At 32.8% G+C, this 27,566-nt stretch overlaps 1 protein-coding gene across 1 annotated transcript; it reads right to left on the reverse strand.

Moving 5' to 3' along the window:
* Positions 1–1,841: 1,841 nt before the first annotated feature.
* Positions 1,842–27,566, reverse strand: LOC108903253 (transcription elongation regulator 1-like). Its single transcript, XM_018705354.1, has 3 exons — positions 27,502–27,566; positions 24,224–24,544; positions 1,842–2,681 (listed from the first exon to the last, which is right to left on the reverse strand). Exons 1-3 carry the CDS (start codon positions 27,514–27,516, stop codon positions 1,950–1,952), a joined length of 1,068 nt encoding a protein of 355 aa, XP_018560870.1. The 5' UTR covers positions 27,517–27,566; the 3' UTR covers positions 1,842–1,949.

Consider the following 27,566-nt stretch of genomic DNA (forward strand, 5'->3'; position numbering starts at 1 on the left):
GATATATTTCTAAATCTAAACTAAATTTATATTTTAAAATGTCACTGAAAATATTGCAGCTATATCAGATTTGATTTGCATTTTGTAAAAGAAAATTTAAAAGTCGTCATTATAGACTACAAGCCCATCGGAAATTTTCAAAGGGTCATTTGATCCAGCATGAATTACTTATAAATCAATACTACCACATATAACAATAACTTTAGAAACTATGCCGTCAATACTTATTGGTACAGGTGAGTACACAGGTAAGCTAAACCTGTCCACCAAGGGAGGTGGTTTTCGGCAAAACATTTTTGTACGTCATTTCTAAAGTATATAGGTTATAAAAAAAATGAACCTAGACCTAATGCCGTACAAAAATAGCAATACCAGAAGCCAGGAAATTTTTAGATTTTCTGAATATTTTGGCCCGGTTTTTGTTGATTTACTACAACACGGCATTTATGCCGCAAGTTTCGGATTGACACGTAGATAACATTTTTAGTGACGCCGTACGTATCTGCTGATGCCGTACATTTTTCATGAAACATGTGCTTACTATAGGAAAATTAATTTCCCTCTGAAAGGTAGGATTTCACGGTGAAAAATTTTTGTACGGCAATAATATATTTTGTTAATACTGACAGCAATAATCAACAAAAACAAAATGTCGTACTAAATGGTTCTAAATGGCTTGAAATATAGTTTTGGAAATAAGTATTACTTGCAAGAATTGATTTTATTTTTACTACTATTTTCTCCTTAACACAAATTATTTACTACTGTACGGCCTTTCTGTAATAAGACTTACAATATCATATAGCAATATTTTTCAGTAACGCTGTACATATTTGTCGATACAGGAGTGAGAAACCCCGGATGCAAACCCCTATATTCAGACCCTTATGGTTTCTGAAACAATGGGGACTAAAATAGAGGGTTACGCCATGCATTTCTAACCCCTGTATCAGCAGATATGTACGGCGTCACTAAAAAAGTTATCTACGTATCAATCCGAAATTTGCGGTATTAATGCCGTACTGTAGTAAATCACCAAAAACCGGGCCAACATTTTTAGAAAATCAAAAATTTTCCTGGCTTCCGGTATTGCTATTTTTTACGGCATTAGGTCGAGGTTCATTCTTTTTGTATAACCTACATACCTTAGAAATGCCTTACAAAATTGTTTTGCCGAAATCACCCCCCTTGGTGGACAGGTTTAGCTTACCTGTGTACTCAACTGTACCAACAATAATTGACGGCATAGTTTCTAAAGTTATTGTTATATGTGATAGTAATGATTTATATGTAATTCATGCTGGGTCAAATGACCCCTTAAAAATTTCCAATGGACTTGTAGTATATTAGCGTTTTCGGTTCCTTTTTTCAACACACTCACCTCAGTGTCCGAATTGAGTATTACTCAAATACAAAGTATTCATGAGTGGCATTCAATACAATATTTGTGTAATTGGTATTCAAGTAGGTACTGAATACTTTTATTCGACAGTATTCAGTATTCATTTACCACTCATATATGTATTTAGAATTCAATATTTGCAAATAGAATTCGTTAGTGAAAGGTACCTGTCCAACTGTCAAGGTTGAATTTCTTTGTCTAATAACAATTGCTCCATTTCATATGTTTTAGCTTGCACATTATGACATGCTGCAATGTCAATTATTAATATGGCAGAAATTTTGGTATAAGTTTCGTTTGAAACCATTTTTTGTAATTCGTGAGTGAGTCGTGAGTATTCAGTAAATCGTAGATACTCAACTGTACTCAACCTCTATAGGTTAAGAAAATAGGAAAATCATACAAAGAATATAGAAAACGTTACATTTATTCGCGCTTATACAAAAACAATAATATGATATACAGCCTGCCTTTTCTCAGAAAAGAAAAAAAATATTTACAAAAGATTCAAGAAATAGTCACCTAAAGCTAAAAAAAAATAAAAAAATTACTGGGCGTAAGTGATTCCTGCTCGGAGGTACTTAGCACCTTGGGGCACCGAGTAATACTGGGGTTGAGCACCTGGCTGAGAATAGGAAATTTGGGGTGCGGAATGGGCAGCGGTTTCATAAGCTTGAGAGGAACCTTGTGGTGCACTGTAAGCGACCTGCTGTGGAGAACCCACATAATTCACTTGTGCGGAAGGCTTTTGCAAGGCTTGGATGGCTTGGTAGCTAGGGGCTGAGGAATAGGAAAGCTTCTGAGCTACAGGAGATGAAGTTTGGAAGGTAATAGCATGAGCCTGAGACTGTTGCTGTTGAGATTGAGCTTTAGCTTGGGCCTGGGCTTCAGCCAAAGCTTGTGCTTGTGCTGCTTGGGCCTGAGCTTGAGCATAAGCTTGGGCTTGTGCTTGGGCTTGGTACTGAGCTTGAGGAGATTCAGAATATGCAGCTTTCTGAGCTACGCCTTGGTAAGCGTTTGAAATGTCATAGGTGTTTTGGGGTGCTGAATATTGGCTTGGGGAAGAAGTATATTGTACTTTTGGCCTTGGAGCTGCTGAGTAAACCTGTTGCTGTTGCTGTTGTTGTGGTTGTTGCTGTTGAGCACCAGCTCCTTTTCCAATGATCTGATGAAGGAAGCCTAGGTTGTTGTAAGACACTACAGGGCTCGAGTAGCTGAAGGAGGAAACGTCAGCAGCAGAAGAGTATTGTTGAGGTTCAGGTTGCGATGCGAAGGAGTACTGCAAAAACAAATAGAAATTAATAATTGTCCCGCATGCATAGAAGCTAGTAAATACTTTTACTCATAGTGACTCACAACCAGAAGTTATTAGTCTCTTTACAAATTACCAAAGTCTGCCCTATATATCATTTACAGTAAGTGCGAAACGGTTCTAAATTATTTTATTTGAAATATTAGAATACTGACGTGTATAAAGCTTATCACCATTATAAAATTCTTTTTTTGGCGAAAGAAATGACAGATTAAGTAAAAGAAAAATTACTTTCCAATATTTATATTTTTCTTTGATTCGTGTAAATAATTCCTTAAATCTTAAGATAAATTTTGTAAATTATTACGTATAAAAAATATCAACATAGTACGATAAAAGAATTACAATAGTCCACCACGAGTCGTTAGAGAATAATTTACTTTCGTATCATAGTCCGGTGCTTCCCAGACTTTATAAGGTTGTCCATACGTATCTCTAACCGTTTTCCAGAAAAATCAGGTTCTTTTCCAAAGTCCGAAAAAGTAGCTATGTAACAGCGTCAAGAAGGCCTTGCAATTGTATTAGTACAACGTCGATACATAGGATTTTACGAAAGCACAGCACAGCACATCCTTATCGCATGCAATTACACCAAGAGTTACTAAAAGTAGACTTTCAACGGAGACTGGAGTTTTGTCAGTGGGCACTTGAGATGTTAAATCAAGATGATGATTTTTTTGATGGTCATTTTCTTTGATGAGGCTACTTTTCATAAAAATGGTTTCATTAATAGTCATAATTGCTATTATTATGACACAGTAAATCCTCACCAATTCCAGACAACTCATAGCCAATGATGGTCTTTGAACGTGTGGGGAGCAATTTTGGGACCCATCTCATTGGACCATTCTTTTTTGACCAGCATCTAACTGAAGCAGTTTAGGTATTTAAACTTTTTAACAAACACTCTAGAAGATTTGTTAGGCGACATTCCTTTAGCTACACTTCGAAGAATGTGGATGCAACATGATGGTGCTCCACCTCACAGTACTGCTGCGGTTCGTCAGTGTTTACACGAAACTTTTCCCAACAGATAGATTGGGTTTGGGGGACCAGTGAGTTGGTCTTCAAGCTGTCCAGATTTAACAAGTTGCGACTTCTTTTTATGAGGTTTTATAAAAAGCAAAGTTTACGTTACACCACCAACTACCGCGGAAGATATGTGGCAGCGCATTACAGTAGCATTCCAAGAAATTACGCCAGACATGCTAACCAATCAGTCTTTTAAAAACCGAATTGGTTTGTGTATTAATGAAAATGGAGGACACTTCGAGCAATTGATGTAAATCAGCGGTCTAAGTATTATTTTCCTTGTTGTGTTCAGGTTTTAGTTTGCTTCGTTTTGCGTTTTGTTTTAGTTGTTGTTAGTGGTTTACTTTTGCTTGTCAACTTTTTAAACATGCCAGTAAATATTAACACCGTCAGTCCCAGTTTTGATGAAATGTGAGAGAAAGGTGGTTTTGCAAGGCCTTCTTGATGCTGTTACATAGCTACTTTTTCGAACTTTAGAAAAGAACCTGATTTTTCTGGAAAACTGTTAAGATAGATGCATGCTAATATTTTGTAAACCTTTAACAATCCCCTGCGACCTCTTTTGCTGTATTCGAGAATCATAAATGTATTGTTGTGGAAGGTTGTCATTCGGTGAGTGGCCATGAATATCAGGTCTGCAGTTGTTGAGGAAAGATTTGAAACTGTCAGAAATACTCGTATTTGACCATTGGTGTCCTTAAACTCTAATAGCACGTGACAACTTAACTAACATAGCATATCTGATAGTTTGAAAACAGTTTGATTGCTGCAAAAACAAACCTATCATTGCCAGTTTTCGATTGGCAAATCTATATAGTTTATTAACTAAATATTACAGTCTTATATTTAATCATAACTGAATTTGCAATACTTATTTTGGCCACAGGATTATTCCCATTTTATTTGTGTTTAATTTAAAATAATTTTTAATTCATATCGTTCTACTGATTATACATATCTATCACCACTGACGTGACGTCATCCGCGAAGCGGACCATTTATATTCGGTACTTTCAAACCAAACTAACCGAACTTATGTGTACCAGTTTGATATTCGATTGAAAAATAACTCTGTATTTTGCCCTAGTTAATTAAAAGTTTGGCTATACTGCTTAGAACTCCCAAACTTCCCCGGTATTTTACTGGGGCATATGAAGAAGCTAGCGTCCGTCCTTATTCCAACCCCAAAGAAAACACCAACTTCTGCAAATTAGTAGTTTACTTTCTGTAGCTCTAATTCCCCTAAACTCCGTTACGTAAATCACCAAGGGGCGTTCCCTCGGAACAATACCTCGCTCAAAGTAAGAAGTTAAACATTGAAAATTCCAATTTCACGAAGCCCGAAAGTATGCGAGTTACAGACGCTCCAGGCAATAAAAGGACACCTCTTTGACTTGGAATGTCATCACGCGTACAGCTTTTGTTTCGCAGCTGAACAAAGGAATCGGGGTAATGATGCAAGGTAACCAGGATGAAACTACAGAGCGGCGTCTTATACTTAGCAAATGCATAAAGTAATTTTTTATTCTAAGTACGGATTTTGTATTCAAGAACGATGAATTTTTTTTATTTTTCGACTTCGAAAACTATGTTTTAGAGAATAATTTTTTAAAAACTACAGAGAGTTATTAAAATTGACAAAGATGAGGGTAAAGAAAGTATGAAATGTCCAAGTGATGAAAAATATTTGCTTCTTTATATATCTAAAGCCGCAAAAAGTGCAGTCTCACAGTAGTAGGTAGCATTATTATTACACAGAGAAACAGTATTGTAGGTAGGTAATTCATATTTCTCTATGCCAGGGCTCATTAGTTTTTCTAAGTATAAATTTTTTTTTAATTTTTAATAAGAGAGGTTATCAGGAAATTCCCTGAGAGCAATAAACTACATTAGATCGAAAATGTGCTAATAGTAAATGTGTCTTTTTAGAAATGGAACACTTCAACGTTTATTTAGTTCTGACAACATTTTCAAAATCATTGAACAAATTAAATTGAAAATTTAAGAATGTGAATATATGTTTTTTGGTAGAGTATTTCAACAACAAAATAGATTTTAGGCTCATTCAAACCCGTTAATTATGAGTGAAAATAATACGCTACATTGAAGCCAAAAAAACAAACAATTCCGCAATAAAACCAACTTGTCATTGAATTATATTGTAACACATATATGCAAATTATTTTAGGAATAAATAAAAACTTGAAATATTATCAAATCAAGAGATAGAGTCTTAAAATTAGCTATTTTATCTACAATTAAAATACTTCTGCCAAATCCTCATTTGCCCGTTTTTGGCAATTTACCTCACTCAATATGTAGCATAAATAACAATGATTTTAAAAGAAAGGATAGTAATTTTGAAAATCTAAAAATGTACCAAAGATTTTACTTTTATTTAAAAAATGGTGCTATGACACTAAACTCAATATTTGCATGAAAAATTTATTTTATCAAATTAAAAAAAAAATAGTAACAAATAAAAATATGACGTTTTAACCAGACTGTGATAATTTCTGGTTGTTAACTCTAATTTTAAATGGAAGGCATAACAAGTTCAATATGTGCACAAAATATCATTCACGCTTTTGGCTAATAGTAACAGAAAACAATCTTCAGAGTTCAATTTTGAATACCTCGCATATTGAAAACCAAGCATTTTATACGAAGCTTTCTTCATAAAATCTCCTTAGCAACCTCCCTTAAAATATCTACATGTTATTTTGGAACACCGTCTATAAACTATAGAACTGGATAAATGTCAACCATTCTATGACCAGCAGGCTAAGCTAAATGTCATTGTTAACACTTCATAAATTATTACAATACTAAATAAACTAAAAATCCCAAAATCTTAGTGTCACCAATATAAGTGATTCGCTTACAATGAACAATGACAACCCGCAACAAACTGACATTGTTGAAATTGTACACATCGAATCTGACCCTTGTTTACTATTTATATAGATGCTATAGAAATGAACAAATTCAAATTAACTTATTTTTACAAGGATTTAGAAGTATTTAAGAAGGGCCAACACATGTTTCGTAAAATAGATGCACCAATGAAAGAATATCATTAAATGTAAATAAAGCAAAAATTTTACATTATCCATGTTATTCCTAATGCTCTGGAAGAATAACCTCATATGCAGGTGAGATCTTGTTGATATGTCATCGCTGTCATTATTAGCGTTTTTTCTCTTCTTTTGTTTAATCTTGACATTTTCTAGTTCTGCTAAGTATTTTTGTTGTTTTTCTTGGTGTTGTTCCGAGTCAGTCTGTTTATTGAGTGTTTTTTTTCAAGTGATTTATTATAGACGTACTCTTAACCAAAACCAAACTTTCCTAGAATGATATCCTGTTGCGAGACTACTTCACTTACATGAAATTAACTTGAATGCGCTTGCTCAGTAACATTAATATAATTTTAGTTTATTAATTACTGTAAAAGTTAATATTGCTCTATAAATTTAAAAATATAAATTCTATAATTCTTTTAGTTTGTCACTTGTGGTTTGAAACTGCTTAAATATATATATTACCAGAATATCGCGATATCAGGACAAAGAAAACATTTTTTTGGCACTTATGTCCGATCGATCTATTAAAAATACTGAGAAATTCTTTATGACAATGTATACATGGGGTTGCCTACTAAAAAGCTCTATTGGTATAATGAATATATGAAAAATTATAGTAGCCACAAATAAGAAGTGGATCTTATTTGTGGAAGGGCGAAATAGGCGGTGACTATTAGACGTCTTCATTATAGCCATCTTTCTCTATCGCACGGATTTCTATGACTTTCTTTATCGATCTCACGTAACGGCCGATGAACCATGGGGACTTTCCGACCCTGTAGATAGCTAAGGCGTTGCCCCACCATTACATGCACAAACCGGTTTGTGCTTGAAGCTTAAGCGACAAATTTTACGTATAATTCCCATTACAACCGGTTTGTGCAATAAGGTTGTCACCGAATTAGGAAACTTAGATGGGAACAGAATCAATCTGGATCGGCTCTTTAGAATTAAGTTTTTAATTAATTTAACTACTTCATCTTCTCTCGGGAGGAGGAGGAAGACAGAAACAGTCAGAGCAGGTTGTTTAATTCTCCGTTTTAGAGCAATCCCAATTCGTCAAAGGAAATTTCTTTCCAGAGGCATTATAGGCTCACAGACGTGGGCTGATACTTATCGGAGAGACAATTAGATGTCTAGTTATTTTATATTTATACTTTAAAGCCTGGGGAACTTTGATAAAGCCTACGTTACGTGCCTAATTCGATAAGTGGTTTTGCGAAGTCAAAGGGAAAAGTTGTAAGTAATGTAATTTCACCGAACAAAAAAAAATTGAAAAACATCAAGTATTTTTCAAAATTTGGCACTTCTTGTTCTAATATAAAAAAAATGGTGCATGTAATAAATTTCATACAGGGTGCGAAATAGTTAAGTAAGTGTAGATACAGAGTGATTCATAACTTATCCAAAAAAATTTGGGAATAGATACATTGCGAGTTAATATCGCAAAAATTTTTGTAAGATCCTTACAGTTTCCGAGAAAAAAGATATTGATAATAGTATTTTCAACCTTTACACCGCTGAGCTACCCCAATTTTAGTATTATCGTTGTTGCGATAGTGTTTATATCAGTTTTTTAGGTGTCAAAAATTGGTTACGTGTATAGCAACTCGGAGTTGATAGATATCGTTTTAATTTACGGTAAAGCAAGACAACATTTTCTATTATAGTGAAACAAGACAACATTTGTATTATGGTGAAGGAAGACAACATTTGTGTTAGTTCGTAGAAACTGGGTAAGACGAGCCCAAATGTGTTTACACGTCGGGGGCAAAATTTTGAACAGTTCTATTATCAGGTATGTCACTCAGCCATTTGGGGCTGACTGGCAACACGATTTGTGTCGTATTTTTCATATTCTCTATTGTAAACGCTTTTATTTAAAATAACGTAATAGATATTTCCGCAACAAGTATTACTAGTGTGTTCTAAGTTTAAATACTCGATAACTGCCCGCTAACCTAGATCTGGCAGTAGCTAAAAAAAGTCTCGAGTCGCTGTCAGACCGTTTTCAATAGAAGAGATTTATTGGTGGAAGTCAACAGGTGCCCTCTGGAAAATTTCTAATTACCATGGCCAAGGTGGATTCTGGGTTATCAATCAGATCAGCCGAAGAAAAAGTCGCCGACAAATTAAAGCAGCCACTCCTCGGCCTGTTACACTTTCTCTGAAAGTTAAAAGTCGAGTAAAGGGAATGAGGACCAGTGGCGGCGAGGTCTGAGTGAAATTCTTTCATAAGATGACTTATTTGGGTCGCTGAGTGAAAGTTTTTTTGTTAACGACATAACGGTTGGAGATTTTATGCAAGTCATTTGAAATGCGTTTCGATGTCTCTATTATTTTACAATCATCATCTACAGTGCACGCCATTTTTGTTTGTTCTTGTTCTTGACATGGATATTTATTGCATTAAGATCGAAGAGTAGTTTTAATGAAAAAAATGTATTCCTTGACTTGCCTTAGGTGATCCTGTATTTTATCAACATACTATTCGTCAGAATTACAATTATGTAGACTTCAGGGGGCTGTAACTCCGAAATAGGGGGCCAGTTGGCAAAAAGAAAAAATATGGGTCCCCTAAATTTGTCTTAAGAATCTATAACCAAATTTTGTTGCATGAATTTCGGGAAACCCTGTATTATAAGGATATTAACAATGGTAGCTGAAAATATTGTCTATAACACGGAGTGTACCATAATGATCCGTTATAATTCGAATTACATACATCAATTAGTATACTATACGGAATATGGAAGGTCGCCATAAACTGAGATTAATGTGTCCTAATAAGTGCAAATAAATTTATAAAATATCTTTTCAAAGCGTTACTTACATTAATATGCACTATAAACAGAAATGGACTCAATATGGTTCCCTGTGGTACCTCAGTACTAAATTCTTAAAAATTTAAATTTGAATATTTGCAATGCATAGGTAACATTTCAAAATAATAGGTTAATATACCGTACTATCAGAAAAATCACAAATTCTATATCAAATTGCGTTGTGTACAAGTAAACATACGAAGAATATGACACATGAGGAAGATTTGCTGACGTACTTTGTTTATTTATTTGCTTAATTTTTGTCAGATCCTGGTTCTGATTTATCGACATCTTCAGCAATTTTTGGAGGTAATACAAATACAACAAGAAAATTAATCAACTAGTTTTGCCATTAATTTAACAAACTGTAAACTGTGTAAAATAGATAGTTTAATGCGAATAAATTTTCATGAGGTGATTTTTTTTCTATTATAGTACTAGTACAATAACGAATTTCATTATAGTCTTAGTATTATAATGAACAGCTTTATATACTAAAAAACAAAACTAAAATCAATTCTGATATGGCAGCAGTTGAAAGCATTTACTGAACTTTCAACAACTCATTCTTCTGTATTAACTTTACATTTAGAACATAAAACTTCAAGGTTATACCATCCCACATCCCTTTTGTTCTTTTTGTATTTCGAACTCGACACTACATTTTAAAACCACGCATTGACACGAATATTTGTACCCCTGGAATCTCCGACTAAGTGTCCTCCTCTCCAGAATTAATTATTCCCTTTATTGTACTCTGAGACATTTGTTTCCAACGGTTTATTAAAATCCCCTTTCAACTCTTTATTATGACTCCCGGAGGATTCCCGTTAAATATTTGGCCTTATGAAACGCCGCTCCGGACGATTAGTTTACAACGGAACTGGCACCGATGTAAAAATGCCAACTTTTTATCCGGAAAAAATTGTTAATTGAATCATTTAGAGGGGCGAGGGACTACATTATTATACTTAAGAGGGTAATTAACTTCATCTGTATAAGGTAGAAAAGGGCAAGTTAGTTGTTTTTCATTTATTATTATTAATATTATTAGTATTACTATTATTATTGTTATTATTATTGTCCTTATATTCTCATTCTCACGTGGTTTAGTTCTATCTAAAAAATGTGCTGATAAGCTCATTTTTTTGTTAAAGTTTGACGAAAAATTCACAATTAAAAAAGTAATTCATTGGCGTAGCATACATTTCAATTATTTTCGCTGACAGAGTTAGAGGTTGACACAGGTTTAAAGTCACAATTTTATTTATTTTTAACTTCACCATCCTTTAACTTCTAAACCGTTAATAATTGGACAGAGGATGGTGAGACAGACTTGCAACAATTTTGATATCCTATCTTCTTCCATTTTTTTTGCGTAACATGTTGTTTACCTCGTTAGACCATATAAAATTAAACAATAAACTTTTGTCATAAATATCGAGCATTGCAGAAAATGCATTAGAAATATGAAAAACGACTTTGATATACACGGTGGCCCAATAATATTGCGAAAAAATTCAGGGGGAGTTTCCTTGACTAAAACTAAGAAAAAAAGTCCCTATAAACCTATATCCTAAAATGCTTCGTTTGGGAGATACAGGGTGTTGATATTTAGAGAAAATACAAGGTTTTTACTAATATCTGGCGAACGCTAATTCCGATTTTTTTGAAATTTGGTATGTTTGTTTATAAAAACGGTAGACGCCTTCTGACGTAATTTGATAAGACGTCACTGCTTTTTCTTAGGTGTCATATTTTTTTCCAATTATGCGATTAAAAATACAAGGTTTTTGTCTCTTTACTTTTTTTGATATCTTGCTTCGTTTTCGAGCAAAAAATTAATAGCTTAATTGTGTGATTGCATGGGTAGGAATTGTGGAAGATCACTTAATAGGCCCATTTTTTTACCACCGAGGCTTATTGGAGATGTTTATCTTCGTTTTCTTGAGAATGAATTGCCCGTACTTTTGGATGACATTCCATTTCAGTTTAGCTGCACGTGAATATTTGAACAATATCAACCCAAATCGCTGGATAGGTCGAAGAGGCACTCAACCCTAGCCTCCGAGTTCTCCCGACTTAAATTCGTTGGATTTTTTCCTTTGGGGTCACCTCAAACATTTGGTTTATATGACTCCAGTGCAAACCATAGACGAATTAAGAAACCGCATTGTCGCATCCTGTGAAACAATTAGACACACAGCCGGAATATTTGAACGGGTTCGCCAATCAATGTGTCGTAGGATAGATGCCTGTATTAGAGTTGAAAGTGCACATTTTCAACAACTGTTGTAACGCCTGTGCATGTATTGTATGCATTGTTTCTCAGCTTGTTACATTGTTTTCCTTCAAATGTATTGTTAAAGTTGATTAGTAAATAACTAAAACATTGAATTTCTATTTTTGTTTTCAACTACCCTTAAGAATATGCATATAAAAGGACATTAATTTTTTGCTCGAAAACGAAGCAAGATATCAAAAAAAGTAAAGAGACAAAATAGTTGTATTTTTAATCGCATAATTAGAAAAAAGTATGACACCTAAGAAAAAGCAGTGACGTCTCATATGTTTACTTATTAATATCAACAGGAGTGAGTCCCCGGACGCCGCTAAAAAAGATAAAATATATGAAATTGAAAAAAAATTGGAATTAGGGTTCTCCAGATATTAGTAAAAACCTTGTATTTTCTCTAAATTTCAACACCGCATATCTCCGAAACGAAGTATTTTCGGACATAGGTTTATAGGAACTCTCATTATTATTTTTGGTCAAGGAAACTCCCCCTGATTTTTTTCGCAATATTAATGGGACACCCTGTATAATGAAAAACTGACAAACTATAGGTCTGACATTTAAGTTTAACAATAATCATTCAAGGAATAAAAGAATCATTCCAAGCAAGTAGAAACTGTATCATTTTTACTAGCAGCGCTTCGCAGTGATTACAGAAAAAATATTATGACCCATTACTGAACTGCCAGTGACTTTATATCAAGGCATCAAAAACAGATTACGAATTTCATTCCCCACTTGGGACGCCAATTTTATGCTACCTGAACTATCGTCAGATTACTCTTATTAACAACATGTTGACTAATATGAATCGTGTTTACTCCACGGTGCTGCAGAAACGAAAGTAAACTCGGCATTCTCCCGGCAAACCAGTTTTAATTTCTCCGGCGTACGCTTTGGTAGCTCGCCTCATCATTAAATTATTCAAGACGCAATTACCCGACAAAGATATCGCTCGTCGTGTTCCCAGTACGACGCTCGGCTTTCCAGCAAGCGGAATCGGTTCTGAGATGTTTAGTAAAGGCTCAGAACCCGTAAATTTGAAAGGACACACGCTGAGTCGGTATAAAATGTACACGGGAAGTTAGTTAGTAAGATTATTGCATGACCTCTTGGCCTTTGAAAATTGGAAATTGTAATCCTTATTCAGGATTGCCAAAATTCTAGAGGTTCTGTCATCCCACATCAAGAACAGACCAAAAATAGAAAATAAAATAGGAGAATACAAAATATTTAGCTTAAGGGAGGTACAGGCAGAGAACGAAAGAAAGCACATGTGCTTTTCATTAATTTCAAACAAACGTATGTTAGAGTCAGAAGAGGTCAATTGGTATGGCCCTGAGAGAAATTAATGTAAGCCCTAAAACAGTGAATATGATAAACCTGACGTTAACACAAACAGAGAAGATTCGAAATAGCAGAAGCTCTCTAGAGAAAATACGCAACAAGGCAAACATGCATAAATGGCTTAATGTACCGCAAACAACATAGTCCGGTCAAATTAGTCATAAAAATAGTGGTCAAATAACAAAAATTTCGACAGAGCTAAATTTTGTTGGAGACCATTAGAAATAAAGTGTCAAAAGTCCCCACCGATCCCATGTGTGCCAAAAAAGTTATTCGGGGTCAAAAGTCAAAATTTGAGGTTTTTTGGATTTTTTTCGAAAACAGTAAGTTTTATCAAAAAAGTATATCTCACAAAAATTATAGATCTAAAAATTATCTACAAAAATGGTCCTTATACTTTGTTTTCTAAGAACCACCATTCCTGAGATATCGCAATTCTAAAAGTTGAAGGAGTCACCTTCTACATGATATGCGCATATATGCAACGTATATACATAGTCAGGCACTTAATGCAAGTAAAAATGCCTATTTGTGTCTCTTACATGTATAAACTATACTATTCTGAGAATATACACTCAAAAGAAACTCGGTCCCTTAGTCAAAATGACGCAGATGTCCTTATAATTGAAACAGCAATTGAACAATTTATTGCAACAAATACAACTATTGTAGTCGGTGAAGATGTTGACTCACTGCAAGGACTCCAATTGATAAAATTATATACTTTTTAAAACCTGGAAAGGCTCAACAGCGAACATAAATATATTCTTCAAAAAGTTTATCTGCTTATCCAAAATGCCAAAACCATATCTTATTTTTACATGCGATAACCGGCTGCGATACTACATCAGCAATGTTCAGGAGGGGTAAAACATCAGTATTAAAATTATTTGGAAAAAAGATTTGATTGATTGCAGAAATTGATTTTTCACCTCAAACAATAATCACAAAAGGAATTCGCTTTCTCCTTGCTGTTAAGGAGCTCCAAAAAAATGATTGTGTAGATAAATATGGATATTTAACTTCTGTAAAAAATACACGAAACAAGAAACAAGTACAACTATCTTATCTTCCTCCAACATCGGCTTCTGCTAATCAACACTTGTATCGAGTATACTATCAAATTCAGACATGGTTCGGCAATCAACTGAACCCAGAAGTGGAAATTAACAGATAATACTTTGGAACCGATTCAAACTTTACTTCCACCTGCTCTGGAAAAACTTCTAAACACTATTTTTTGTAATTGCAAAAAAGGATGTAGTGCTAAATGTGGTTGTAGAAGAGTAGGGTTACCGTGTTCTCCAGCGTGTACTAATTGCCAAAGCCAGTCTTGCTCAAATGTATACAACAGACGAAGATTCATGTGATTTCGATGAAGAGACAGCTGATTCATCTTCATTTGAAGAATTTATGAACATCCAGCAAGAAGAAGAGGAAGGAGAAGAAGAAATTGAAGTAGACATGACTGTTGAAGTCTACTTTGAAGAGTATGAATCAGATTAAAATATCAAAAGAAATCAGGACTACAGTTAAAGTCAATAACCAATATCAATGTCAATAATCATCATACAGTTAAAAGAGTATTATTCCTGAAAATTCCGTCATAACAGTTCGTGGAGTAGGCCTGTCGGGGAAACCACGTTAAAAAAACCCGTCAAAGTACACTACCTCACAGGTGGTGTGGAAATGTGTGCATATCATAGAGAACGTGATTCCTTCAACTATTAGAATCGCGATATCTCAGGAATGGTGATTCTTAAAAAAAGTATAAAGACCATTTTTGTAGACAATTTTGCAATCTATAATTTTTGTCAGGGCTACTTTTTTGTTAAAACATACCGTTTTCGAAAAAAATCCAAAAAACCTCATATTTTGACTTTTAACCCCGAATAACTTTTTTAGCACACATGAGATTGATGGGGACTTTTGACACTTTATTTCTAATGGTGTACCCAAGGTCTCCACCAAAATTTAGCTCTGTCGGAATTTTCGTTATTTGAAATGTCTATTTTCACCGGGCTAACAGTAGTGCCTAGCATTTCTGGATGATATTATAATTTCAACGAGAAGTAAAATCCAAATAGCACAATCAATCAATCAATCAGATGGTACTAGTAATTATCCAAACTAAGACTAAATATATGATATGGTCTGACAGGTAATTTGTACGAAACGCAGAACTAAGAATAATAAGATAAATAAGCTGAAATGTACAAGTTTGAAGAAGTTGAGAAAATGTTAGTTACAGTATTTACTAGGCAACCGGATTACAAATAATTTTTAAACTCGTGTTACACATTTGTTGATGGGATGAAAAATATTATCATGTTTCTTAAAAATACGATGAACTGGGTTGGATTAAGAATTAAGACCGTATGGCTATTTTTATTAAAAAATTACGTAACACCAATTTGTTGCCATATTTATGCACTAAATTTTATTGTCGTGGTCATTTTGTATTCAAATAATTTGAAGCAAGGACATTTATTATAATTTTATTACTCTTATTACTATGGACAAAAAAATGTGGTACTATCAATAAAGGGTAACTACAGTGTACCTAATGTGTCACAAGGGCAGAAAATGAGCATTTGTAGCCCGTGGATATTAGCTGCCCGAGGCAAGCAGCTGTTTTTCGCCTAGCATTAAACAAAACCAAAAAAAATTATTTTGGTTTAATTTGACATTTAATGAAAAATTATGTGTATAAAACGTCAAAGTACGCAAATGACAGGGAAAGGTGCCCTGATTGTAAAAAACTGTAAAATCGTTGACTATTTCTATGATTTGCCGGATGCGCCAATGATAATACAGAGTTTCTCAATTTTGTTTTAATTACAGTATTAAAGAATTGATATCAATACAAGAAAGAAATGTTTAAACTCATAGATTATAAAAATGAAATTTGAGTATTATTTAACGTTAAACTTACTTTTTATTAGAAATTTACGACAATGAGCATATCTCTTGTCAAAGCAGTAATTATTTATATGAAAACTTGATCATAAGCCAGCATAGCAGAATAATAAAATAAAGCACATAATATTTTACCGATATCTGCTTATTCACCAGATATATATTTTAAGCTCAATGTTTATCAATTTTCTATATATTTTTTCTCACTAAATCGTGTGCATTAGGTATATACATATTTGTGTATTGCAAATATATAACATGATTATAAAAAAGAATTTTTAACATTGTTACTAATTTAATATAATAAGATCTATATTATATGTTTTAATGGCGCTCTGGTCTTCAGGTACAATAATTATCAAGACTCAAAATTCCCATCAACATTCTGGAAAATTTCAGGTAAATATTACATTTCTGTGAGCTTGTCTATTTCGATTTTGTTTATCTTTCTTTATAGTGTATGATGAAATATAAGTTTTAATTTTTATAAATACTTACAATACAATTATATGGAAAACGTTGACTTAAAACATTATTTTTATAGGTAATTTTGAACAGATTGCTATTATGAACACTACTAAAACAGAAAGTAATTACAATTTTGCGGTCTGTCAGATTTAATAAAGAATGCCCTAAAAAAATCAAGGATTCTTTCATTCATAGGCAAAGTAAACGTCTTTTTGAGAATTCCACCCCTATTTTGTAACTCATCAAGTGAGTTATTTTAGTTTATTAATTATGACAACAAAAATATTCTCTTGGCCTGACCCTGGGGGGAAATATACTGAAAATTTTTGACATTTACGGTGTTATATGATTTGAGACATTTTATATAGTATACTATTTATTTTTGACAGAATTCTCTTCACTACAAAATGAGGTTTAACTATCAGAATTTTGATCAGTTACTTAGAACGTAGGTATACAAATTGATGGTTTAAAACTAATAAACTTTAAAACGTTAATCATTGTGTTTAAACGAAAATTTATATTACAAGTTTTTCAGTTTTGTGCATACCACTTGCAAATTTTTTACTATATGAGCAAATGTTCCGTTTCCTATATGGTCCCAATCGTCCCATACAAATATTTTTTCATTAAATATGTACGGAGTATGTTCCGCAAATTTTAGTAGTGGCATGTGAAAACATTTACATATTCAAACTACGAGAGCACGCCGTATTAAGTGTATTTCAATCAAATTCCATACATAAATATTTCACTGGATTGCGGTTAACCATGTTGATGGAATACTCAATGGAAACAATGGCGTTACATGGAACTTAAAATATTTAATATGAGCAATTTCGTTAAACAAATATGTAAAAAGTCTCAAGTAATTAGAATATATAATCAAAAAGGCAACTGTGCAAAGATATGGAGAAACACTGATTTAAAAATAAAACACCCAGTATTTTTACAAGGAGAATGATAAAGGAACACACAGGCAACATTTCTGTGAATGTGCAAATCAAGCTAAATTTCTGTGTTAGTTGAATAGTAATTTCTTCACATAAATAAAGCATATGTTAATTCATATCCATTATTTGTTCAACAGTGTGATTGAAAAATAATTTAATCTGTATTAATTTTAGACTAATCTCATTACAGACAATTGAATTGTGAATCCGACAATATACAGTAAGTCAAGGTTTTGTGGTTTTGTAAGCAAAACAATGAAAAAATTGAAAATATATTGCCTACAAACTCATATCACCGAGCACAATTACACTGTGATGCTAATTTTCAATTGCTATATTAATTCTAAAATGCGTTTCGCATGTAAACACGACTCATTTATAAATAAATAAATATAGGTAGTACCAAAAGAGACTTATGTGCTGAAATGTATTCTAACTACTGGTAATTTTTTGATGAACCATTTCTGACAGTCTCTTTTCAAAGTTACGGGAATGAATGACGTATTTGGGTTAAATCAAAGACCAGGAAGGACAGAAGAAAATGCCATTCAGGTTTCAGGGTATAATGACTGAGGGGAAATTAATTTACCTTCTTAGACACAGATTTGCATAATGTTGTTTACATACAAAACGGCAGTTCTATCCGAGATTAAATCTAAAATCCCGCAAAGCCTTCGTGTACCCATATTACGAAACGTTTACCTGTTTAAGGGAGTCTCCCTGAGACACTATAATTGTTTAACGAAGTAAAATAATCGCGTCATCTCTTCACAGAACCAACAAGGCATGTAATGTTCGCCTTCGGGGGATAAGAAAGGGTAGACAGGTAGATGAGCACATCAAATCCGTCAACCCAGACGCCGTGAAAATTAAGCGAAATGAATACGGGGTGGGGATTTGGAAAATAGTATTTCCGCGCGACGTTTGGGTCAGAGATAGGGGCTGCGAATAGGAATGACGTCATATCAAACAAAATGAATGAAATTTGATGGATTCGACAATGGAAATTATATAAGTAGGCTATAACAATAATAAACATACGACATTAAAATAATTTTTTGGTTTTTATGTAATGGGTGAATTATGATGTCAGATGAGAAAGTGCGTTTGTTATTACAAAATGATACATATGTATACCGAAAATCAACTTAATATATTTCTAGTCTACGGTGAATACCAGCAAAATGCTATAGAGGCATCGCATGAATCGTGAAGGGTAGAAGCATGACAATCACCGCACTTATGGAGTTAAAAGTTTCCCACCTAACAAGCAAAATAACTTTTATTTTGGTTATTAAAATGTTGATTTCAACAAATCTGGTTATTAGAGTAGAAGATAATGTAATTCCCTGTTTTTCTTTAACATTTCCCCTTGTTTGGAAAAATTCTTATTTTTTTTTCACTAAAATATCTGTTATTATATTGTATTGCTTTGTATTTGTTATTGTATATACAGGGTGATTCACAACTTATCCAAAAAAATTTGGGAATAGATGCGGCATGAGAAATGGAGTCAATATTGTAAAAAAAAATTTTGCAAAATCCTTATAGTTTCTGAGAAAAAAAATATTGAAGTTATAGCACATTGAACCACTACATAGCTGGACAACTGTAGTCTCTAGCGTCATTCGCAATACGCGTGGAGAGCCATGTGACTCCTAATACTGAAATCCGTCGTTGCGGTAGTTTTTACCCGTTATCTGTCGTATTTATTTAGTAGTTAGTGTCAAAAATGGCTTGCGTGTATAGCAACTCAGAATTGATGGATATCGTTTTAATTTATGGTGAAGCAAGACATCATTTGTGTTAGTTCGTAGAAAATGAGTAAGACGGACCCAAATGTGTTTACACATGAGCGGATAAAATTTTGAACAATTGCTGTTGCAGCATCGGGTATGTCAAATGATTTTATTATTTAAAAACACAAATTAATTTTATTAATAATTAAAAAAGCATTTGAATTTGCCGATATAAAATAGGTGCGATAAAATTCTATTTAGATATTTCTTTCATTGCGAAAGATTTTGTCCGTTTTTATCACGCCGCCATACCGGTCGCATTGTGCGAGGTCAGGTTTTACAGTGGACCAGTTTCCAGTGCCGTACAGAAGTGTATTTTTAAATCAATTTCGAACTGACCTTTTTGATTTTTTCTTTACAAAATTGTATTTGTAAGGGTTCCCTGTACATCCAGAATGTTTTTTTGGATAAGTTTTGAATCACCCTGTATTGTATAAAATATCTGTATTCTTTGTTAGTAAGTAAATAATTTAGAAATAAATCTAAAAAAATATATGATAGTAATAATTAAAGTAACATTTCCAAACAAACGTCAGTATATTAAAAAAATGTTTTTCAAAAGAAATTAATATTTAATTCTGTACAACAAATATTTTAATTAATTTTAGCTTTTTAAATTATTTTTTAAAACTAATTATTGAGCATTTTAATTCAATTTAACTTGCAAATACAAGTAAATTATTTAATTGTATCTAATAAATTTTATTTATCTCAATCCTTTCCGTGGAGTATCTAATGACTTTAAAACCATTATTTTAGTGACATTACTCTTTCCATATACTTTTCCTGAAATTTAGAATGAATGCACCTTCAGAGCCAATCGTAGACAGTTTTCTGATATAAAACTTTGAAATAACATGTTTTCGATTTTATTCAAGTGTACTATGTGAAAAACTGTTAAGTCTGTTTTTAAGAACAACCAAAGAGATAACAAAGGCAAAAAATGCCCATACATAAAATCACATTTTATTCAAAGCAGCGATATAACTTGTCTATTATATTTTAAATGTTTTTGGCTCATGTATTTTTCAAAGTTTCAGGACTATCGAATTACTTTCCCCTTAATAGAAAGCAGTCTATAACAGTTGTTCCACCTTTGTGTTTATGTTATCTTCTGTAACATACAGATTCCTTAAAAGAAATCTTATAATACCATAACAGGATCTCAAGAGAAAATAAATCGAAAGGAAATCATACAAAGGAATCACATGTATTAGGTATTCAGCATTGTAAGATTAAAAGCACCTTCAAGGCATATTGCTGAATGTTTTTAGAACGCCTGGGTAATATATTGAATTCATCAACATGCATATATTTTCGCGCCACTTCACGCCGTTGCTTGATAATAAGGTCTCTTTTAATCAAACTAATTACTAATTAGTTTTAGTAAGTTACATCAAAGAAGCTGAAATCTAACCGTTTGTTGCTACTATCAGAAGTAAGGCTTTATAACCCAGGCGAAAGGATGAACGAAGGGCCCTTTGGATGGATCCGGAACTTCGAAACTTCGGATTTGAATATCTTTCATAACTTACTAGATCTGCAACATCCCACGCTTGCCGAAATAAAAGCAACAATATTTTTCTTGGGAAGTTTGTCGTTTCAATAGAACAGTCCATTAGGTAAAAGCGTATTTTTTGTGAAATGCTTAATTATTCAAAGGAAAAAATTGTGCGACTATGTTTTCAGGGATTTATATTGAACATACCTGGACTAGTAAGTAATCATCAACATCGGATAAAGTATCAGTTGTTATTTGCAATTTACGAATAAAAGAAAACAATGGTAAGTCATTAATTTGTAAAAGTTGATGAATTAAAGTAAACACATTGTCAAAAATAAGTACCTAACTGTATTATTGAGGTAATTTGTCATATTAAATTAATGAGCAACAGCTGTATGAAAAATACTTTCTCTTTTCCATTTCAATTAAGTGTATTTTTAAAAAGAAAGAGAATTACTAGTATAATATCAACATTTACTTTAAGTAAAATAATAAAATACGATAGCAAAAACTGCATTATTCAACCTGCTTATTTTTAGAAAATATGAAATTTGAAATTTATTACTTCGTGGCCTTAATTATCCTCACGCTCACGTTGACTACTAATTAACTCACATTGCGCCAATGCATGCTCTAGTTCATTTTATTATTATTCGGGTGAGTCAGGTGAGGTGAGAAATTTTGTTTGTAAAAAATAAAAGTCCACAGATGCACGTAATAAATAAGAGACATTTGTTACTTTCTCCAAAATTGTGAGGCAACAATATTCGATATCGACCAATTATTTCCGTATCATGATCTTCAGGGAGATATTCGTAAATTTATCTTTTCATTTTTATAATAACAACATATCTGTTTCTTTCTGCTTGTGCAACATAAATATGACTGTTATTAGACTGGTTTTCCCAAAAAACAATTTTTCCCAGACGGTGTATTTTCTATTTGGTTGTTAGTCATTGTTATAATTCAAAAAAATATACACCAAAACTTATATGTGATAATGTTTGCATAGAATTAAATATATATTTTAATAATTTGCTCTAATACTTGCTTTTTGTATATCAATTAACAATAACAGAAGGTAACACAGGCCCACAACGAAAAAGTGGCCTGTTCTTATGTTCAGACCCTGTTGTTATGGTTTCTTATTAGTTGAATAAGAATATAACTAACATAGCACCCATAACTTTCGAGAAAATGGGTTTTTTGCAAATATACTTTGTAACGTGGAAGAACATCCTTATTTTCGAACGCGAATCTGGAAAGGAAACTGAAAGAAAGTTACGGTAGCTGAAACAGTGGCGAAGTTGTGGAGGTATCAAAATAATTACTATTATCTTGGGACAGCAATCTGGATTTACTAAGTAGGTATCCCTGTTTTCAGTGTGTCTGGGGCAGTAGAAATAGGAAGAGTCACTATGAGCAAAAAACTTGGCCTAACTGAAATATAAATCCAGGATTTTTTAACGTTACTCAAGCTACTTTGCTAGATCCATCCAAGGTTCTGCTTCCTCAACTCCAAAGATACCTAACTAGGACCAATGAAAATAATCTTTGTTGGTTTTGGCAAAGAAGGTGAAGCTTCTTCCTCGAAGTTACTATCCCTAAACATATGTATTCGCAAATAATCCGATTGTTGAGAATTATGGGGCATTTTCTCGAAAATAATGGGTGCTGTCACCTAATTAACTTCAGATTCATGTTCAGTGGGTCCGAAAATATGGCAATAAAAATGTCTGATCAAACGAACAGACCGCTTTTCTTGTTTTGTGTGAATATGACACATGTCCTGGGCAATTTACATCAAATCCTTAGAATTAGGAGTTGATATTACAGCAGCGGTGCATCTGACAAGATAAATTAATTAATTCTAGACGAATTAAAGTAAATTATAGCTAAAATGTAATTACTATATAATTAGAAATATAATCTCTATTTTTGGAAATATTAAATGCATATATTGGTTTTCTAGATATTTACAATAGAAATTTGTTTATATTTTGACTGACTAATTTGGGAGATTCAATCTTTTAACAAATTCTATAGTGTCGTTATATCTCACTGCTGGTAGCTCGATGCGGTTTAATAAAAAATTTAAAATTCGGAAAGATTAAAATGCTGTGTGGATTAAAATAACAGGAAAATATCCCGAAGTTCGGCACAATTTCTAGGTAAATGAAGACTATTATGAATGACTATTATCGTCAGCATTCAGCTCGAAGCTTCATTCTGAACCCGTCGACTTCCTAGAGAGGAGATTGCCTTCGGCCCCTTTCCTTACAAGAAATCATCCAGTCCAAAAAATCGTTGTGAAAGGGAAAGCGCTCTGACAGGTTAAAAACGAACTTCTTATTAAGTTTGCTGCCTATGTCCGGCCTGAACGGGAACATCGATTTTTAGCTCGATTGCCGTCGCTAGCACAGTCAATGAATATACTTTGAATCATTACAGTCGACTTGTGATAATAACCCTTTGTATGAAATTGTAATAATCAAATGTAAATCTCAATTATTCTTATTTAAGGAGCATTAAATTCGATGAGAAACGGTGTTTATAATTTCCAGAATGGAGGAATCTAAAATGATCACAACAAATTTTATTAAATGAATTATATATATAGTGACGATATACTGTTATTTTGATTTTAGATAAATGTCATAGGTAATTGGAAATTAGTTTACCTAACTGTTTATTTAGATCAATAGTAGAACAGTAGATATTAAAATATACTGTGTGAGAGCCAATTTTACAGTGAGGCCCGGATTGCTTTATACGACGAGCCGCCACTGAGCTAGTGTAATATATGTATAACATTGCTTTACTGTTAACATTGCGGTTTTGATGGATGAAAACTGGACAAGAATGAAATGAGACTTAATATGCCTCAGCTTTACCCATTTTGCAGGGATTTTACGTATAATGCAGTTAAACATTACAATTTTATTGAAGACAGGCTTAACTTCTGACGTCATCTTAAAAAAAATGGTAAAAAAATATAATTTTGAATTATATTGTTATTGGTTTTTTAATTTCCATTTCCACTTTTTTCTACTGTTTTATTTAAGTACCTTGAAAACGTTTTTAAAAATATATATCTAAATACTAAATGTTTTATTTATTTATCTTTTAGCTTTAGTTTTAGGAGTTAAGTTTAGGAGCACTGTTAGCTAAATTTCGTCCATTATTTTTAAATATTGAAATTATTTTTTACATTCGATCAACTCTAAAAACGACTTTCTCGCACGCCACTGTCACACTCTGGCACTTTCGCTCGCACTCTTACCTTCTGCGCGGCTGGAGAAGCAGCGTACTTGCCCCCTGTAGGCTGTGAATAGGCGACAGCTTGAGGTTCAGCCTGTTGGTAGTACTGCTGGGCGCTAGGGCCGGAATACGACGGAGCAGGCTGAGAGACGTACTGTTGAGCGGCAGACACAGATTTCAGTTCAGGAGCGGACCGGAAGGCCTTCGTGTAAGACGGCTGGCCGGCGCTGGCAGAGGCGTAGATCGGGGAGGCTGTGGTGGCCGAGTAGGTGGGCAGGCCGCGCTTGAGTTGTACTGGTCCGCCGCTGGTGGAGGCCAAGGCGGACAATACAAGAAGGGCGGACTGGAAATTAGAAATATGTTTCATATAAGGTGACCAGAATTTAGAAATTGGTATTTACATTTTTTGCTTTAATAAAGCAGCAAATACAAACAAAATATATAAAATCCTAACGAGACATGTTCCTTTATACCTTAGGACAATAATTATAAATTAATAACGATCAATTAATATTTTCCCAAATTTTTTAATTTTAATTTTAATCATATATTTAATATCATTATGTATTTATTGTATTTACGAAAATTATAAATGGATGTAAAATTGTTTAAAAAATACAAATTTAACAGTTAAAAAAAAATTAATCCTCCTCAAAGGAGACCATCTGGTTTCCTAATTTTGTAATAGTTTAATACTAACTAGGTGAAATGGGTACAGATCCATAAGTTCATCACAATTTTCAATTATTTAATTCTAGACCAATATCTCTTAAAACTGTAGTAAAAAATTGTGTAAAACATTTTCTTCATTCATTAGAACTTCATCAATTTGTAACATTTCTTATAAAAACGAATAATATTCTTTATTAATAAAAAAATATAATACGCGATACACCTTTTTGATAAAGCAAATGTTTTCTAAAAAGTATTATGTCAGAGCGGTGTTACTATAATTTGAATACTGTCAAGCTGGCAAAAACCAATTTATAAAACAGGGCGTCTCTCATCCCTTAATTCGACTGTCAAACTTTTATTAGGAAGCATCCTAACCTTGACCAAAACTAAGACAAAAGTTCAAATAAAAATGGTTTTTAAGACTCCTTACGAATATACAAGGTGTTAATGAAATACTCTGCTTTACTTACTATATACCAAGGGTCGGCAACTGGCGGACCGCGGTCCAGGTCCGGAAGGTAAAATATTGGACCGCCAAAAATTTTTTGAAAGTATAAATTACTCAATAAATTATTTAAAAAATGTTTTTTACGTTTAAGTGTCAATCTTATCAGTTTTCCTAGTATTTTACAATTGTGTGAGTGTGCGAGTTCTTAATGGTTAGTAAGCAAATTAAATTTGAGTCCAAATTAAAATAAAAAAATAAGAAATATGAATTTTTTTCTGGACCTCGTTAAAAATTTTCAAAAGTATCCGGACCCCACCTAAAATTACTTGCCGACTCCTGCTATATACTATAACTTTAATGGTCAATTCTACGTCATCAATAACACAAATTCCTATAAACGTGCTGGGAAATTTAAAAATGTCACGTTTATCTAAATATATCTCAAGATGCTTCATTTTGTTATATGTTTTTGTTTGAAATATCTACCGGAATTAAATACACATATCTAATTTTCAAAATAATCAGTAGGGTAGAATCTACCATTAAAATTTGGCGGAGTTTATCATTAACATACTGTATGATCCTGCTTGAAAATCATCTGTATCAGCAACAATTTTTTTTTTTAACTATACACACTAAAGACTTATAATACTACATAGATTTTTTTTGTAGTTACCTTTATAAAGAAAATTTTTTTGTTTCTTAAACAGTGTAAAATCGAACCCCTTTAACAAAATTTAAAAAGCACAGTAATGTTTTCAATTACCACCATTATTTTATGCTGCGCGTCCAAAACTTTTTTATCCAAGACAGAAAAGAAACTCCAAGTTTTTATCAAAGTGGCTGTTAAAAGGTAAATTTCCACGGAACTTATCAATAATTATACACGTGTACCAAATTTACAGACACAGCACTTCAAATCGTTTAAAAGAAATATAAAAATACTTCAAGCTGCCACAACTTCGTAAGTGTTATAATTTATTCCCAGTTCATTTGAACTTTTTGTTTAATTTTGACCAGTGTGCATTCTGCTTAACAGTCGAATTAAGGCTCAGTACATATGTAGTCAGAGGAAAATAAGTTATTTAGTCCCACTGTACCACATATGCTTCTAAGTTCTAAGGCTTTTTTTAGGGCACTGTGATAGTCTAGTGGATCATTAAACTTGAACTTTCACATTCTTTAATAATCGACATTATATTTGCATTGACTGGTTGATGAATTGATTATAATTTCAATTTCTACTATGTTAGCATTAGAAACTGGTTTTTTGTAGCGCATATCCAATTTAATTTACATAAAATGCATGCATCAGCAATTTACAACAATATATGTGAATGAAGTGCCGTTATTTTAATATATAAGTAATGGCTTTGGTCAAAATAAAATTTATGCTATTGAATGCTATTCCGTTAAAATCGTTGAAGAGGTGTTTTTGGCAAAGTCACCGATATGCCTCGTATTATAAATGTATAAAGTACTCAACTACTTAGAGAAATGCTATTTATTTTATGTTTATTTTTATTTTAACTCAAGCCATCAATTAATTATTAAGATAATGGCATATAAACTTCGACAAACTTAATACAAATATTAAGTCACGCCAAAAATGCATAAAATATCACCATTTCCAATAAAAACAACAGTTTGAGGTAAAGCCCTCACCAAAACGTAAACTATTACGTAAAAAACTATCAACTAACGGTATTATGTATGTAGTTAAAATATTTTCTCCAAATTTATTTATTTTCCACTTTTCTAAATCTTCATTAAATAATAAAAATTTTGGAATCATATTATTTAGAAATTTTCCATTGCTAATTGCTTATTACCTAGGTCAGAACAAAATTAGATTCATTCAGGAATTAAAAAAAAAACATTTAAAGAAATGTGGAACTACAAATCAACACAGTTAATAAAATATTTAACTGTATGTATAACAGATGGTTATTTATGTATCAGAATAGTTTTTTTAACATTTTCTGCAGTATACCAAACAAATTAATATTATTTTCTTTACGTGAACATTTTTATGTGTGTAAAAAACTTTTTTCAAATAATCGCATTTTCTCAGTGTATCTAAAAAGCTCCTTATCATGGTAAAAAACACTATTCACGTTCACAAAACAACACAATCCTCAGACCCGGCACCCACATTTAAAAAATTGATTACTCACACTGAAGAATTTCATGGTGATGTATAAAAACGTCGGCGCACAGTTGCAGAGAGAGTGTATGCACT

This window comes from Anoplophora glabripennis, unplaced genomic scaffold (assembly GCF_000390285.2).
Source record: "Anoplophora glabripennis isolate ALB-LARVAE unplaced genomic scaffold, Agla_2.0 scaffold40, whole genome shotgun sequence".
Taxonomy (NCBI): Eukaryota; Metazoa; Arthropoda; class Insecta; order Coleoptera; family Cerambycidae; genus Anoplophora; species Anoplophora glabripennis.

Excerpts from the sequence above, each read along its gene's own strand:
- LOC108903253 (XM_018705354.1), bottom strand. Across the intron at positions 2,682-24,223 it reads CTTCTCCAGCCGCGCAGAAG|TACTCCTTCGCATCGCAACC; the intron begins GTAAGAGTGCGA and ends TTGTTTTTGCAG.